This window comes from Balaenoptera acutorostrata, chromosome X (genome assembly GCF_949987535.1).
Source record: "Balaenoptera acutorostrata chromosome X, mBalAcu1.1, whole genome shotgun sequence".
NCBI classification, from domain to species: domain Eukaryota; kingdom Metazoa; phylum Chordata; class Mammalia; order Artiodactyla; family Balaenopteridae; genus Balaenoptera; species Balaenoptera acutorostrata.
This window is the reverse complement of record NC_080085.1, coordinates 98,306,333-98,324,968: the sequence shown is the minus strand read 5'-3', so window position 1 is coordinate 98,324,968 and position 18,636 is coordinate 98,306,333. Positions and strand designations below refer to the sequence as shown.

Sequence of the window (18,636 nt, the reverse complement as noted above, 5' to 3'; positions counted from 1 at the left end):
CCCTCCCTCCCTCCCTCCCTCCCTCCCTCAGCAAAACAAAACTGTCCTCTCTCTCCTCTCAGACACTTGCAGGTGGTAAATTGTTTACAAAGGATCTCACCTTGGGAGTGAAAAGCTGACCTTCACAAAGGCATTAGAAAAAGATGGCTATGAGAAAAAGCAGTGCCATAACCCAATGGTTTACCTCCCTAATATAGGAATTTCCATCGCATTGTAGGTAACTTCCTCGTCCATCTAGGTAAGTAAGAGATGTAGCCGCCCATCAGAAGAAGGCTCCCCCCAGCTAGGGTCCCACCTTCCGTTTTTTGTTTTTTCTTTTTTTTTTGGCCCCGTTTGTTTTTCTAGTTTTTCTGTCACTAATGGGGCATTGAAACATTAACACATTTCATTCATCTCCCAAAGACCTCGCTTCTGAAATTCATTCTCCCTTTTCCATCAGGGACCTCCCTAGTCAGGAACACACATGCATACATCATGAACAAATATATATTCCTTCATCATTTAATAGCAGCAACACAACTTCTCATCCGGGGGGATATAAGCCAAGGTCTCTGCCCTACAGGAGTTTAGAGTCTAATCAGGGAGACCAACAAGCACGATTAACAGCAAGGAAGTAGATTGCATAGTCATTTTTTTCTATAGTTGCTATAGTAACTTGGAGAAATAACACTGGAATCTTTAAGAAAACTTCAAAAAAATAAAGGAGCATGAGGGAACAATTTTAGGGTGATGAAGATGAACTCAAACTGCAGTCATTGATCTGTACACTTAAAATAGCGGCTTTTTTATTGTAAATTATATCTCAATAAAGTTGATTTATAAAGTGCAAAAAAAAGAGAAAACTTTAAATTTTTCAAAGAATGGAATTAGAGTTCATTCAGGTGTAACACAGGGAGAGAGGTTTTGAAGGTACGAGAAAAAAAATTCAGAGTTGGGACTTGCTTTCTGTCTGTCTCTCTCTCTCTCACACACTCACATACACACTGCACACACACACACACACACACACACACACACACCTTGCTTTTGTCATATAATACGGTTCAAGCTTATTTAGGCTTAAAGCATTAAATAGCTTGTTCCAGAGTAAATCCTCTGCTGTCAACTCCCGTCTAGGCCAAAACCACTATGTTCACTGCCCTGCTGACTCCCACACCTCTACCTCCAGCTCTAAACTTCAGTCTTTTTTCAGCATTCCAAAGCCCTAGCAAATCAGCAAGAATAAGACAAGTACGACTATTTGGTATTTAAGTGAACACTCACTGTGTGCCTAGCACAGAGCTAACTCTTGTCTATCTGTTGTCATTAATACTCCAAATAATCCAGCTACCACTTTTTAAAGAATTGACTATGTGCAAGGCATCCAGACACTGTGTTAATGACTTTTCATGTGGAGTATCTCATTTAATCCTCACAACAATCCTAGGAGACAGGCAATATTATTATTCCCATTTACAGATAAGGAAACTGAGAATTAAAAGGACTTGTCCAAGGGCACACTGTGAATACATGGCCAAGCCAGAGTCTGACCTCAGCTCTAACTCCAAAGTCTACATACCGGAGACTGTGTTGTATGGTGGTTAGAGCCGCAGGTTAGCAAACGTTTTCTGTAAAGGGCCAGATAGCAAATATTTTAGGCAGCATAGGTCATAGGTCTCTGTTGTAATTACTCAACTCTGCCAATGTAAAAAATAAGCGTGGCTATACTGCAATAAAACTTTATTTACGCAGACAGGAAACAGGTTCCATTTGGCCCCCAGTTTGATGGCCCCTGGGTTAGAGCATCAGTGGTGTACACAGACCTGGGCTCAAGACTTGTTCTTTAGTCTCTCTGTGGCTCAGATTCTTCATCTGTAGAATAGTAATAATACCTCCTTCATACAGTCATCATGAGGAATAAGGATTAAAGGAATGAACAAAAATACAAAGTACCTGGCACATAGTAGAGTGCGCATTAAGTCATGATTAAAAGCCCACCATAAGGCTGGCCCCTAGAAGGAAGGAGAAAGGAAATGGGTTAGGATAGGTACCGCTCTCTTTAAAATTAAGCCACCAGGCTCCAATAGTCTTGATAGTCAGCAGCAATAATTACTCCCTCAGAATGCCAGCTAATTCTATGCTCCCATCAGCTACACAAACCTTGTTCTTTTTTGAGTTTACATTCCTATTTTAGTCATTAGTGAGAGTCTCGTGGTTTCAAGGGAGGGCAGGAATATGATTTTGTCATTATTTGCTAGGTGTTTCCTTCAGGAATGAGATTCTGGTCACTGGAGTCATGTCTGGCACAGAGTAGGTGCTCAGTAAAGGTTGCTGGCTTGATTGAACTGGTTTTGGAGTGGTACTTCCTGGAAGCAGAAGGAAAGTGACTTCCTAAAAGCCCTCAAATCACTGAGGGCTCAGGTTTTCTTTGCCCATGTGAGCATGCCTGCGTGTGTGTGTGTGTGTGTGTGTGTGTGTGAGAGAGAGAGAGAGAGAGGGAGAGAGAAGGGGGGGAGGGGAGGTGTAGGAGTATGGTGGGGGGTTACATTAAGCACACAGGAGCCAAGCTCCGTTGGTCTCTCTAAGCCTTGCTCCTGAATAATCACCCAGTGAAAGCCACTCGGAGCAAGTTTTTTTTGCTTTGAGCCAAAACCATACTCTTGGAATCTTCCATCGTGGCTTTAAAGAACCTCCTGAGATACCTTAGCTTGTTAGCCAGCCCCGAAAAAGCCATCCTTCCTGCAATCCTGACTTGCCAGTCTTTCTCAATGAAAAATTCTCTCCTTTACCTACCAAGCTGTCTCTCGTCCTCTAAGATGCCTTGCATAACAATCCAGTTTTCATTCTGGAATTTGTTAGAGGTATTTATAGGATCTGACTATACAATGAGGATGGTACTGACTCCAACTGGATATACTTCTCCAATGCACTATTCCTCCCACCTCCCCATCCCTAACCCTGCTACCGCCACCATCAGTCTCCTTTCCAGAATTCCAAGTCAGTAACTGGCATGACAGAACATTCAGAGGAGCTGATCATGGAAGCAATGCTGATGTGTGCCAACTGTCTAGGCAAAGACTATGTCAGGTCACATATATAGTCACTTCAAGACTATCCATCCAAGAAGCAACAGTTCTGCATCTCATGATAATAACAATAGCCATAATGTTGAAAATAGCTAACATTATTGAATGTTTCCTCATCTAATTCTCACAATGGTTTAGTGCTCTATGCTTTGATATTTTTATTCCTTGAGGTATTTCCCCTTCCAGCCTCTTGATTGAAACCAGTAGGATCGCAACTCCCAGCTGACCCCCAACCACATCCTGTCTGATTTTTTTTTTTTTTGGAGTATAGTTGATTTACAATGTTGTGTTAGTTTCAGGTGTACAGCAAAGTGAGTCAGTTATACATATACACATATCTACTCTTTTTTAGATTCTTTTCCCATATAGGTCATTACAGATTATTGAGTAGAGTTCCCTGCACTATACAGTACTGTCTGATTTCGTATTTGGTTTTTAGTGGGTTTCCAGGCTCTCTTCATCAACTGCCCTGACACACTAGGTCACTTGCTCCCTCCCAGGTGAGCCGTTTTCCCATGCAGGCTCCCCTTCTAGAACTTCCCTCTTTGGAGTAGGAAGTGAGCACCCATCACCCTCTGCTGCCATCTCATGGCTAAAACAAGCCATTGCATTGGACTTAATTCCACTGCACTAGACGCTTTCAGAGCCCCTTACCTCCAACACAGGAGAATTATAACAGCTGCCAGGAAATCCCATTTAGCTAATTCTGACTGCTGTGTATACTTGCAAATGGAAAATTATATATTTTTAAAATGTGTTCTAAAACAGAGTTTTCAGCATCTAGCTCACTTTCCTCCATTTAGTTCAAATTAGTGAAGTTTAGCTGTAGTTTGAAATTAGAGGTATGACTGCCAGTTGACTTATTTTGTGCGTCTGCACCTGTGTTGCCATTGCTATTGGGAGCCCAGCTCGGGAACCAAGCTGACTAGCTAAGTGCAACGACAGCCAGCTGAGTCCCAAATGTCTCCATAACCCCTGGGTAAGCACACATCTCCTTTCTTTCAGAAAAAAAAATATCACCATGGATTAGTGATCTGAACAGATAAATAGCAAATTGTGTTAGACAGAGACTACATGTAAAATGTAGGGGCTACTTCGCATCATAATCTGGGACTAAACTACTTGCCAAAACCTCTTTCTTCGTCTCAAATTTCTGCTGCAGTGGTAAAAAAGCAGAACCGCTTAATGAAAGTATAGCTCAGCAAGCTCCTGCAATGGTGAGGGAAGGAAAGTGTTTTGAACGTTTCTCCCTCTTTGGGAAATCTTGCATTGCTACCGATTTCCTTTTTGAGCATTTTTTTCTCCTCAACGGAGCCCAGCTTGATTGGCAACTACAAAACAAACCAACAAAAGTCGTTCTATCTCGGGTCATTTCTGCTGGCTTTTTAAATACACTTTTATACACAACTAGACTATTTTCTGAAGAACTGACATCTGAGGCAATGAAAGTTGGGCCTATTCCAATGTGCAGCCATTTGCTGAGGGAGCAGAAGAAGATTCTTTTTCTTTTTTCTTTTTTTTAAATATTTATTTATTTATTTATTTATTTATTTATTTATGGCTGTGTTGGGTCTTCGTTTCTGTGCGAGGGCTTTCTCTAGTTGTGGCAAGTGGGGGCCACTCTTCATCGCGGTGCGCGGGCCTCTCACTATCGTGGCCTCTGTTGTTGCGGAGCACAGGCTCCAGATGCGCAGGCTCAGTAATTGTGGCTCACGGGCCTAGTTGCTCCGTGGCATGTGGGATCCTCCCAGACCAGGGCTCGAACCCGTGTCCCCTGCATTGGCAGGCGGATTCTCAACCACTGCGCCACCAGGGAAGCCCAGAAGAAGATTCTTGAAGATCAGTAGACTTTTTCAAACCACCGAGAAAGGCCCTTTATCTCAGATCCTGCCATAGCCAGGAACTTGATTTTTCTTCCCAAGCCTCATCGTCTCCCCTGGGGCGGGGGGAGCCACTCATTCTCACCTTTTAGATTTTCTTTTCCTCGAAATGAACTAAAGGAAGAAGTGTTTGCAGCTGTGGATCCCCCGGCTTGAAGTCAGCTGATCCCTTTTAGGAAACACAAAGATAACTCACTGCCAATTACTTCAGAGAACAACAGGCCCGGACTGCCTTCCAAACCCCTGAATGTGAAACATATGTCAAGGTGACCTTCCTTCCAGCCTCACCTATTGCACTTTTGTACACACCCAACAATTTAAAATCATCTGACAATAACCAGTTAGGTGACACAACGTGGGACTGACTTCTTTGATCCTGATCTAATTTTTTTCTTGCTGACAGCCTCCATGGCAGGCGACACGGTAGATGGTGGGAGTTAAGAAAGACTTTTCTCCTCTGACAATTGCCTGTTCCTAATGGAACCACTAAAGGTTCACTGCTACTGGCTTTTTTTTCTCTGCCTCATAGCCTGGCTTACTTCTCAAGAGCCCACCCCCCACCCCACATCCTCTGCTCCTACCAGGGGACTTTCCCTCATTTTCCATTACCTCCGCATAGCGGGGACTCAATCAATAACCAGGGAAGTCTGTCCCTAGCCCACTGCTCTTAAACGAGCTCTAACTACAGTGCTTGACACATAGTAGGCACTCAGATGTTAATTGTTGTTGTTGTTACTATTTAACCTCTCTGAGCCTCAATTTTCTCATCTGTAAAATGGGTGTAAATATAGTACCAACCTCCTGGGCTTAGTCAATATATAGAAAATGCTTTTAAAAGTATCTAAAAAAAAAAGAAAAAAAAAGTATCTAAAACAAAGGAAGTTCTGTATACATCTAATCTGTGACTGTTATGACTACTACTAATGCCTTGAGAGCACACAGAATGTGAGGTGAAAAGAGAAACGTGTGTGTGTGTGTTGGGGGTACTTTGGGGGAAAAGAGTTCTGTTTGGGTTATGCATTTGAAATGCCCACTGGGCAGTTGAACATTTAGGTCTGAAGTTTAGCAGGGAGGCAGAGAGGAAATTTTCTCACTTTAACTAATATAGTAAATGCCTGTAAAGCCCCTGGGATGTGAAATGTTACATAACATACACGATTGTTCCTCCCCTTCAGAAGCTTACCGTTGTAAGAAGGCCAAGTCAAGGGTTCTAGGTATAAATGTAACATGAGGTAAGCTCTAAGTGATACCACAAGGAAGAAGCAAGGTGGTCTGGGCTCAAGAAGGAGGGATTGCCTCTGGCTGGGGCAATCAGGGAAGGCTTCCAAAAGGAAGTGATGTTCTCTGATTTAATAACTCTCTGTAGCCTTTCCTTATGACTCTAAGTGCCTGCTGATTTGTCCTGTCTCTGAATGCCCTGAGTGCCTACGTTGTGGTGCCTCATAACAAAGTCATGAGCTTTTCCTAACGCTAAATGGATCTAATTTGAATGACTAGACTTTATTCTGACTTTTCTTTTTATAAAATGGTGGTAACAGAAGATCAAAGGGGCACAGGTTTTTTTTTTTTTTCATGTCCTTACTTGGCAAAATAATCTCTGGATTTGGAGGAGAGTGGCCTTCACTGGTCTGTTGAGAGCCAGCCATCTGGGAACCTGACACCTTTACCATCTGTAGCGCTTGTGCAGGACTCTGAACACAAACCTTATCGTCCCATTACTTCTTTCACGTGAGTTTCGCTGGCCTCTCAGTGGGATCCTGCAGGCAGAATCACTGTCACTCTCTCTTGTTGGGACCCTCTCCCCTTGTGCACCACACAGAACCGGGCACAGCATGTGTACAGAGCTACTTGTTAAAATGCCTGAACTGAATCACGTGGACCTTGCATCCCCTTGGCTATGAGCAAGTCAGATTCTGTTCTGCCTGTTCTGTTCAGCATGGGAATCAGGCACTAAAGTCAGGTGATTATTTAGACAGCTGGCAGGTAGGTCCCTTATAGCTAGATAACTGGCTGATATGAGGTACTCACTTTAAATTGTTAAGGGTGGTTAGTAGTTTTACATATTACCACTTCCTACAAACATGAATATAACTTCAAGGCCTTAACCCAAAGCAACAAATGATGTGGGCATTTCAATCACTGTGGCAAGGCCAATGGGGAAGATACTGGAAAATTCAGCTTTCTGTGGGCCTCAGCTCATACCATCCAGAGATTGATAGAGTACAGTGTTTAAGAGCTTAGTCTATGGTCAGCCAAGCTAGGGCTCCCGTCCTGGCTCCACTACTTACCAAGAATGTGAGCTTGGGCTCAGTCTCATCGTCTATAAAATGGGTATGATACTGACATCTGCCTTTAGGGTTGCTGTGAGATGATCTGTGTGAAAATCTGGTACAGTGTGTGGCACACTATAAGAACTCATTGTATGGTAGTTAATCTGACTATGTTAAGAATATGGGAACATATGTATATGTATAACTGATTCACTTTGTTATAAAGCAGAAACTAACACACCATTGTAAAGCAATTATACTCCAATAAAGATGTTAAAAAAAAAAAAAAAGAATAGCTCCTAGTTGCAACTCCTAAGGGACTTGACTTACCTATCAGACTTCACCCCCTACATACACTGAGGGCAAAACTTCCCAAATTGTTCTACAGGTTCAAGGCAATCGCTATTAAAAACCCAGTTTCCTTTTTTGCATAAATTGACAAGAAGATCATAAAATTCACATGAAATGCAATGGAGGCAGAATAGCCAAAACAATTTTGAAAAAGAGCGAAGAATTTAGAAGATTCGTGCTTCCCAATTTCAAAAGTTACTACAGAGCTACTGTAATCAAGACAGTGGGGTACTGGCATAAGGATACACTTATTGATAAGTGGAATAGAATTAAGAATCCAAAAATAAACCCTTACATTTATGGTTAGTTGATTTTCAGCCAGGGTACCAAAACAATTTAATGGGGAAATAGTAGTCTTTTCAAAAAATGGTGCTGGGACTGATCTTGGGTGGCCTCGGCCTGCACTGGCTTGAAGCAGGATTTCGATTCCCCAGCCAGAGATTGAAGTCAGGCCTCAGCAGTGAGAACACTGAATCCAATCATTAGACCATCAGGGACAGTAGCCAGTGACAAGGCCCTGGCCTGTCGGCTTTGCAGAAATGAATTTCCACAAAGAGACGGAAAGTGGTGAAACAAGTGTTTATCAGGAGGAAAAAGAGTACGTGTGAATAGACTCACACGGGCAGGCTCAGAGACAGAGTTACACCGCGTGGTAAATTTGAATCACTTATATGGGGCATTTCTTCCGGGTTTCCTGCGGCCAATCACCTTGCTTTGCCTGGCTCTGAGTCTGTATTTGGTTTATCTCAGGGTTCTCCCCTGTGTGCGAGCACACCTCTTAACCAAGATGGATTCTAGCGAAGAGGCCTATGGGTAGGTTGACATCACTTACTATGGGGTGGCGCCTCCTCCCTTTTTGACCCCCCCAAGGAGCCTTTCTGCGCACATGTAGTTGGGAAGGTCTCCTTGACCTCGAGAATGAGAAATATGTGGTCTCTTTATCTGTTATCTGGGCAGGGCTTAGCTCCTCCTTGCTCCTGCTATTATCTTTGTCTTGGAGTATCTGTCCACAGGGGACAGACTCTAGCTGCTCAGCCTGGGGTCCATCTATCTCCTGCCTCAGGACAAGTGAATATCCACAGGCAAATAAATGAAGTTGGACCCCTTCCTCATACAATATGCAAAACTTAATTTAAAATGGATCAAAGACCTAAGTATAAGAGGTAAAGCTATCAAATTCAGAGACAAACACATAGGTGTAAATCTTTGTGACCTTGGATTGAGTGATGGTTTCTTATATATGGCTGCAACAGCACAAGCAACAAAAGAAAACATAAAATGGACTTCATCAAAACTAAAAACTATTGCTCTAGGCTCTGTACAGTTTGGCCTTTATAGTGCAATCAAGCATACAACACATAGGCACTGCTGTTTTTCCTGCAGTCCCTCTTTGTGAGGCATTCTCGAAATCAACTAGAGATTGATTAAATAAACTCAAATTGGAACTTCAATATGCAAGCAGGAATTAGGATTGTGCTTTCAAAGCTCACAGATGTGTTTGGATTAGATACTACATGGTGGCTTAAGACAAGTTTGTTTTACAGTATTCTAATTGCAGTTTGTTCTGCCAGAGTCCATACCACCCCATACTACTCTTGCCAGATATAAAAATAGAAAATAAAAACCTGTTCAACTTTAAAATTATTATGTTCAGGGCTTCCCTGGTGGCGCAGTGGTTGAGAATCTGCCTGCCGGTGCAGGGGACACGGGTTCGAGCCCTGGTCTGGGAGGATCCCACATGCCGCGGAGCAACTAGGCCCGTGAGCCACAACTACTGAGCCTGCGCGTCTGGAGCCTGTGCTCTGCAGCAAGAGAGGCCGCGATAGTGAGAGGCCCGCGCACCGCAATGAGGAGTGGCCCCCGCTCGCCGCAACTAGAGAAAGCCCTCGCACAGAAATGAAGACCCAACACAGCTAAAAAATAAATAAATTAATTAATTAATTAATTAATTAATTTAAAAAAAGTATTATGTTCAGCCAAATCGAAAATCAGAGCAGAGGCATTGAAAATAAAGGTTGGATGGTCATATCCACTATTAAAAGAAGTTTCACATCTGCATTTTTGCTTTAGGGGAGAGTGATTTCTTGGGTCAGAGTTATTGGGGATACACAAGGGGAAGAAGTCCTAGGAGACCATAAAGACCATGGCAAAGTGGTCCAAATATCTGGTTCTGGCAGCAGCTGGGGGACAATACTGTAGAAGAGCAAACTACAAATTGCTGCCTGTTTTGTGAATAAAGTTTTATTGGCACACAACTACACCCATTCATTTACATATTATGTATTGCTGAGTTTGTGCTGAAACAGCTGAGTTGAGTCTTTGCAAAAGGGATGATATGGTCTGCGAAGTCCCAAATATTTACTATCTGGCCCTTTACGGAAAAAGTTTGCTGACCCCTGCTGTGTAACACCAGTACTACAGTCTGGATATCTCCATTTGGATGTCCCACAGAAAAATCTAACTCAGCAGGTATAAAAATGCATGCATCTCCATAAACTTGTTCCAGCTTCAGTGTTCCCACTCTCGATTAATGGCACTACTGTCCACCAATTCACCCAAAAGAGAAGCCTCCCTCCCTTTTACCCTCTCACCCTATATATTACTTCACTTCCCACCCATCGCCACATCCTGCCAATTCTACCTCACTATATTTGGAATCTGAGCACATCTCTCCATTTCCACTGCCATTACCTTAGTCTGAGTCACGATCGTTTTGTACAACATTGACAACAGCTTTCTAACTGGTCTTCCTGCCCCTAGTTTTGCCCACCCTCTGCCCCCAGTCCATTTTCTACTCAATAACCATAAGGATCTTTCTAATGTCTAAATCTGATTCTGGCACATGCATAATGATATATGCAGCTAAGATTTAATGATCCCTTACTATGTGCTAGACATAGTTCTAAGTGCTTCATGTATAGTAACTGATCTTAATCCTCACGTGAATCCTATATGGCAGATGCTGTTATTAACTCCATTCTTTAGATGAAGACTTTGAAGAACAGAGAGAACCAGTGCAATCTAGCTCAAGTGTCTATAGTCTTAACTACTCTACTATACTGCTCTACACACACACACACACACACACACACACACACACACACACACACAAACCTATCATTTATGGCTTCTCATTGCTCTTAAAATGAGTCATACTATTTATAATGGCCAAAGACTATCATTTTTTTTTGAGTTGTGTAGCCCTTTATTAGTGACTAAAATAGAAGGTATCTGTTGTACAACACGGGTCGTAATTGACTCTAACTGGAGATTTTTATATTCTAATACAGATCATTTATAAATGCAATTTCTTTACTAAAAAGCTACCCTTTTTGTTTGTTTGTGTACAATTTGCAAAACTATTCTGAAAGCGGAGTATATGTGCACAAGTCTGCAAAGAGTGCAAATTCAGGATATGGTAAATGCTTTACAAGTTACTTTCCAAAAACTGACTGCCACAACTGTTCCAGAGACTATCATTTTGATCTTCTGCAACCCCTGCCTACCTCTCCAGCCTCACCTCTTGCCATCCACAGCCTTGCAGCTCAAGCAGCCGTCTCCCCAGACTGCTCTACCTCCCCATACCAGTCCTGCTCTTTTTCACCTCCATGCCTTTAGTCATGTTATCCCCGCTACTTTGGCTGTTTACTCTCTTCCCGTCTCCCTCACTACACCTAACCAGCTTCTACACATCCTTTAATGCTCCACTCAGGTCTCACCTGCTCCAGGAAGCCTTTGCAGAGCAGTCCAAATTTGCCCTTCCTTTGTGCTCCCATTATGCCTTGTTTTCCTATCCATTTCCATGCCCTTACCAGGCTGTTTCGTAACTGCCTTTTTATATATGTGTCTCCCTCACTAGACTGTGTGCTCCCAGTGCTTCTCCCATTGCATCCAAATATTTCGCTTTACCCTTCTACTTTTCTATACTTTTTTTTTCTAGGACCTTTTCGTCCCAGCCTTTGGCATAAGCTATAATGCCAAGAAGAGTAGAAAGGGACTGTATAGGATTTTGTCTTTTTGTGTGTAAATGTGTGAAAAGGAGATGTGAGGACATAAGGGGGATCATGAACATCTTTGGAGAAAATGAGATCACATGATAAAAAGACTTTAGAGCTTTTTTTTTTTTGTCATCTAGTAATAGTAAACTGCTTTAGGGTAGGCTAGTCCCTAAAATGGATAATGGCTCAAGCACAATAGAATTATCTCAGTCATGTAACTGTCCAAGACACATATTCTTGGTCAACGAGATAGTTCTCCTCCACATGGTCACTGAAGGACACGGCCTGACAGAAGCCCCTAGGCCACCCTGAGTTACCACACCCCACTCAGCAAGAAGGGGGAGAGAACATGGAGGAGCACCCATGGGGGACATATATAGTCCAGGCCTAGAGGTGCCACTCATCATTTCTCCTCACATTCCATTATTGAGAACTTGGTCATGTGGCCACGCCTCACTGCAAGGGAGCCTGGGAGATGTAGTCCAGCCTGTGCTCAAGGAAGAGAAGAATGGTTTTGGTGGGAAGCTAGTGACCTTCACAGATATACTGACAGTAAAATTGGGCTAGTGTACCTTGGGTGTTAGGTAAATGATGGAAGAATTTTATTTCCTTTGTACTAGTAAGCTGTATGGTGCAGTGCTGTTTAACCTTTCCCATGGGAAGCTGGAGTAATCAGATAGAGGCAATATTTAAAATCATTGCTGACAGTTAAGCTCCCTATTGAGTTGCTTACCAGGAAGTAGCAGCCGGAGGGTGACTTGCAATGCTGATGATCTCTTAACTATTAATCACTGACACTTTGTAGATTGCCTTTAGTAAAATCCCAGCTGAGTTAGATACTGTCTTATAATATTGGCCCCCAAATAGCTTTGCCTCCTTTGCATATCTAGACTAGAGAGCGTGTTAAATAAACGGCAAAGTAGCAACCTGATTCTTTGCTAGCCAACCAAGAGGTGCTCAGAACCAAAAGGGAAAAAAGAAAACATCAAAAAGGGAACTCATTTCCATTCCAAACCACAGCCACAGGCATGAGCTTTTTTTTTTTTTTTTTTTTTTAATATTTATTTATTTAGGCTGCAACAGGTCTTAGTTGCGGCATGCATGTGGGATCTAGTTCCCAGACCAGGGATCAAACCCAGGCCCCCTGCATTGGGAGCGCACAGTCCTACCCGCTGGACCACCAGGGAAGTCCCGGCATGAGCTTTTTTGCTGCCAGTTTGTGTTTGCCCAAAGTACACATTTGTTGATGACCTCATGTAAGCTAGGGGAATGAGTAAAAGTGAATCCATTTGAAATGAAACATCCCCATGATTCTCTACTAAGAGGCATGTACATCCCCAGGAGAACTTTGTAAAACAGCTGCCCAGGCTCTACTCCCCAGGGAGGCTCATTTAGTCAGCCTGTGGTGTGACTTGGGAATTGGGATTTTTTTTTCATGTTCCCTGGATGATTCTGATGCAGAGCCAGGTTCGGGGAAGCATCTCCCTAACACAGTGGGAGGGGGAATAGGGGGCCATGCCAAAGCACAAACCAGAGTGATTGATTTTGTTTAATGTATGAAACAAACAATCAACCCTAAGGAAGATCTAGTCTCCTAGCTTGACATGTAGAGCTGTCTCTGAGGTTAGACCCACACGTGGGAGCCTGGAGATCAGGCCTCCTCTGGGGATTGGCTGTGCAGCTGGCTGTAAACTAGGAGAGCTATTATGAATGTAGACTTCCACCTGGACATCCCAGATGCCTGACTTATTCTCTTCTTTTCCCAGTTTGTGGCCCAGCCCAACTGCCAACAGTTGCTTGCCACTCTGTGGTACGATGGCTTCCCTGGATGGCGGCGGAAACACTGGGTAGTCAAGCTTCTGACGTGCATGACCATTGGGTTCCTGTTTCCCATGCTGTCTATTGCTTATCTGATCTCACCCAGGAGCAACCTTGGGCTGTTCATCAAGAAACCCTTTATCAAGTTTATCTGCCACACAGCGTCATATCTGACCTTCCTCTTCATGCTTCTCCTGGCTTCTCAGCACATCATCAGGACGGACCTCCATGTGCAGGGGCCTCCCCCGACTGTAGTGGAATGGATGATATTGCCTTGGGTTCTCGGTGAGTCAAAGAGACCAGGAGCTATGGCCAGACTGCCTGCTGGTCCTGTCTAAAGAAACTACTGGAATAGGCAGTTGGACTGGCCCTGAACTAGGGCGCCTTCCCTCTGTGCATTGGGGTAGTCCTTTGTTGGGAGTGTCAGAAATGTGGTTCCTTCTTCCCCAGGCCCTGGCCGCTCAGCACCACAGGGTTCACTGTGAGAGTGACAGTGTCCCCAAGGCTTGTTTCAGCTAACCTAACATCATCAAGGACAAGGAAGTTGTCCGTCAGTTGATTTAGAGGGAAAGCCAAGTGTTAAGTCAGGACAGGCTCAGGTAAGCTAGGCAGGGCAAGTGCGGATCAGTCTATTCAATGCCTTCTTTCCCATAACTGGGGTTGGGGGGGAGGGGTGGCACTTGGATCTGCTGCTTTCTTGCGACTACTCCACACAATCCCAGTACTTATTCAGGGTCCACATCCTATTTGGATACTGATTTCACAACCAGGAGGGAAACCTTGGGAAATCCACACAGTTCATGGTTAAAGCAGCCTTACCAGAAGCCTGCAGGCATAATTCCATTGCACTGGACCCTCCAATGCATTGCCATCCTCCAAGTCCTTGCTGCTCAAACTGTGGTCCCCAAACCAGCAACGTCAGCATCATCTGGGAACCTGTGAGACATGCAGAATCTCAAGTCTCACCCTGGGTCTGTGGAATCAGAATCTGCATGATCCCCGGTCGATTCGCACATATTTTAAAGTCTGAGACTCACTGCTTTAGACCACAGCCATACCTTTTACTGCTTTCCACATTCCAAGGCTAAAGAAATATCTATGCCATCAGGCAGAATTCCATGAAACCCACACGCAATGAGAGGAGAGAGGAGAAAAGAGGATTCTAAATTATTCTGGGCCCCATAGCCTAGCTTCAGTCCCAACATCCAGTACTTTGGACCACGGCCAGCTTTTGCTCACCTCAAAACTCATTGAGAAGTTTTCCCTCTAGCACATAGTGGAAACTAAGGACGATGGGATAATATTGACCTAAATAATTCATTGATGAAATTACCCCTACTCTAAAATGGGAACAGGGTAGAATCAGACGCCCTGAATTGCAACAACATTCCAGTAACTGTGGTAACAATGTAAAAGTGAGTAGTATCCAGAAAATTATAACATATAGGCATCTTTAGGTAAAGCCTATCCTTGGCAAGTTCAAGACAGGGAGGTGAGGTAGTAAAGAAAGAAGAAAGTTATTACTATCTCTAGGGGCTCCACTGACCCCCAATTCATTCATTGATTTCCTCTTTCTTCATTTGGGGGAATCCTGCTATGATGTCTAGTCTGACGCTGTGAAGACATAAACCTTTTGCCTCCATTCTTCAGGTTTCATTTGGGGGGAGATTAAGGAAATGTGGGATGGTGGATTTACTGAATACATCCATGATTGGTGGAACCTGATGGATTTTGCAATGAACTCACTCTACCTGGCAACTATTTCCTTGAAGATCGTGGCCTATGTCAAGGTAACTTGGAACGTTCGCCATTTTTCTTAAACAATGATTTTGGTTACCTTAAGCTTTAGCTGTGGGAGCATAAAAAGTTTAGGAGGAGGGGCTTCCCTGGTGGCGCAGTGGTTGAGAATCTGCCTGCCAATGCAGGGGACACGGGTTCAAGCCCTGGTCTGGGAAGATCCCACATGCCGCAGAGCAACTAAGCACTTGTGCCACAACTGCTGAGCCTGCGCGTCTGGAGCCTGTGCTCCGCAATAAGAGAGGCCGCGATAGTGAGAGGCCAGCGCACCGCGATGAAGAGTGGCCCCCACTTGCCGCAACTAGAGGAAGCCCTCGCACAGAAACGAAGACCCAAGACAGCCATAAATAAATAAATAAATAAATAATGCCCATTAAAAAAAAAGTTTAGAAGGAAAGTGCTGATGACAGTTCAGTCCATGCAGAAAAGTACCATAAAACAGACATTCTTTCAGTGGTTTGTAAGCAGTGTCCACCTAACCAAAGAAAGTGGAGAATGGAGCAATTTGCAAATGAATTCTTAGCTTCTTCAACTCTGACAGTCACCCATCTCAGTTAGCGTTTACGTCCTCTCTACAATGTCCTCGCCAAGAAGATGGCCCACTGATGCTTGCACAGGGCAGAGACTAGGAAATTCACTGAATTTCCAGAAGCCTCTCTCAATACTTGTCACTTCATTAAAAAGCGCTACTTTGTATTTTTCTAATAGTATTCTCCCTGTGACACATCCATTAGTAATCCTTCCTCCCTGTAGGGTCAAACAGAACAAGGCTGTTCCTTCTCCATAAAGTGCTTCCAATATGAAGTCATCTCTCCCTAACCCGCTGAGTTGTCTCTTCTCAGAGCTAAATATGCACACTTCCCTCAAGTGTTCTTCATAGGATAGGGAGCAGAGCCCTAGAATCACATCACTTCCACCACCAGGATGATCATTCAAGCTGTTATGAATCCCGCCTTTCGAGTATCACCCAATCTATGTCTCTCTACGAATCTAGATAACACGCACACACACACACACACGCACACACACACACATCCCACCTTGATGTTGTCCCTGCACAAGGTACAGCCTGAATTATCCTGAAAAATAGCTTCATGTCCAGCACCTCATGCTGGGTAGTCACAGGCTCTGAGTTCGAGTTTGGTGTTCATTAGATAATGGAATGGCTGTGCTCCCTATACCCTGAATTGAACTGCTCCAGCGTGAGAAAGGCTGACAACTCCATCTCCAAGATTGTCTAGTCAGTCATGCTTTTTGGCACTAAATCCCACATGAAGGAGTTTTAGAATGGGAATATGGCTGTCCCCCAAATTGCCAACTTAGTTTATTTTTATATCCCTAATATGCATATTGCATAAATTTTAAGACCTTTGGAGTTAGTTACATGGAACGTGAATATTGAATGCAGTCCTGAAACATTTTTGAAAGCCTAAGAGTATGCTTTCACTTGTGGTGATCGTTTAACACATACTTACAACTTCATTACAAGAAAAAGCTGGTAAGGAAAATGTTTGAATCTCTGGTTAATGTGCCTGGATGAAATCCATGTCATTCTGGCACTCTGCTGACTAAGTAACACTGTTTGCCTAAAAAAAAAATTTCTTCCTTTGGCAGTGGTATTTATATCCTGGAGGGACAATAAATTATCAATCTAGAAATTGGTGGGTTCTGCTTAAACAGGAAAGTTTAGAATAAATGATCAAAAGGATTAACCCTTGGGGATGTGAAAATGTGTCAACAGATGCCCAACATTAGTTAATCACATAACCTGTCCAATTTCACTGGCAAGCCTTCCAAGGACCAGATACTTCCCCACCATAGACTGTAAGGATAAATCAGCTCTACTAAACTGAGTAAATGCCCCTCAACTGACATTTAACCCAAAAAGAGACATTTGCCAAGAAGTTGGAGTCCTTCTCAAGAAAGGAGAAGTTACAAAGCAAGACATTCCACATGCAGACTGGATTTTCATTGAGAAATTATCAATGGGCAGTCTGGTCCACTCTTGCACAGAGGCACACCAGTCTGAAATGAACTTCTCCAAGTAGGCTGAGCCAACCTCTATGAGGTAAAGACACAGGACTGGTCCCCAGGCTCTTTGAAAAATTTCAGATCACCATTGTACTGAGGCAGTACAGAAGCACCATGGCATAAACTGGCCTTAAGAAGATCCTTCATTAGAGTGAAAAACTAGTCAACAGTATATATACTCCACCTCACATTATTTTGCTTTTGAGTTCACCCCCCTTTGAAAAGCGTAGAGGCCAATTTTCAAGCTGCATTCCACCACAAAGAATATAAGAAAAATCACCTGCCTCCCAATATCACTAACTCAAGAGTCAGGAAACGTAAATGTAATCCCTGCTCTGATATTTATGAGCTCGATTAGCTGGATTACCACAGGCCATCCTTGTACCTCTCTGAGCCTCAGACACTGCGTCTGAAAAATAAAACTGGACTAGATCAATGGATTTCAAGCTTTGAATTGTTTTCCATGGAATCACATCTTGAAATTAAAACTTATGCAGAACTTCAATACATTAAGGAGCTCAAAGGAATGAATTTGAATCGAGGAATGAATCTTCCAGGCGTTTGATCAGGGGTCAGCAAACTATGATCTGCAGGCCAGATTGGGGCCACTGCCGCCTCTGTTTGTTTATGTATTGCCTGTTAGTTCTAGAAGGAAAGAGTTGAGTAGTTGCCGCAGGGACCATATAGTCCACAAAGCCAAAACTATGTACTATCTGGCCCTTGTCAGAAAAAGTCTGCTGACCTCTACGTAGGCTAAACGAGCTCCAAGTTTATTCCCTGCTATCGTATTCTATAATATCTTTCTCCAAAAATATACATGCAAAGCATAGATTTGCCACGAGAATCACCTTTCACACTTTTGACTGGCCTGCAAATCCAAACTCACCAGCCCACGGGCAGAAGACTTCCCTGTGGTTACAGGTGTGCCTGTGGAGAGAGAAAACCCTAAATTATGAGCTATGCATGTTCCAGTTGAGAGTACCTAGTTTTAAAATATAGGTCTGTTTTGTTATCAGCAAAGAATCTGCATCTTTCACATAGACCACCAAACCTGTAAAGGCCTATCTAACATATGTGCTGTGATATCAACTATCATATATGTAATATTTAATGGAAATAGTGCTAGACTGAGTGTGCAGAGACCTGAGTTTTGGTCCTGGCTCTGCCACCAACTTGCTGTGTGACCTTAAGCAACTCACTCTGCCTCTCTGGATTTCAGCTCCTCCACTCGTAAAACAGGCATAACAATGTCCACCCCTCACAACGATGCAGCAAATGTTTTCTTTAGAAAGAAAAACAGAGAGATACAAGATTTGGCCAAGAGTGTGTAAAACCAATTGGCCACCCCAAGTCTATTTGAAACAGAAGCAAGTTTTCTCCAAACTCCTCTGACAGTGAAGAATATTGGACACACACAATGATTTTA

At 43.3% G+C, this 18,636-nt stretch overlaps 1 protein-coding gene across 1 annotated transcript in view; it reads left to right on the top strand.

The window, feature by feature from the left end:
• TRPC5 (transient receptor potential cation channel subfamily C member 5) overlaps positions 1 to 18,636 on the top strand; it is a 225,440-nt gene that overhangs the window by 156,502 nt on the left and 50,302 nt on the right. Inside the window, exons 3-4 of the mRNA XM_057538148.1 lie at positions 13,331 to 13,667; positions 15,033 to 15,172. Coding sequence (XP_057394131.1) covers positions 13,331 to 13,667; positions 15,033 to 15,172 — 477 coding nt within the window. The remainder of the gene's footprint in view (positions 1 to 13,330; positions 13,668 to 15,032; positions 15,173 to 18,636) is intronic.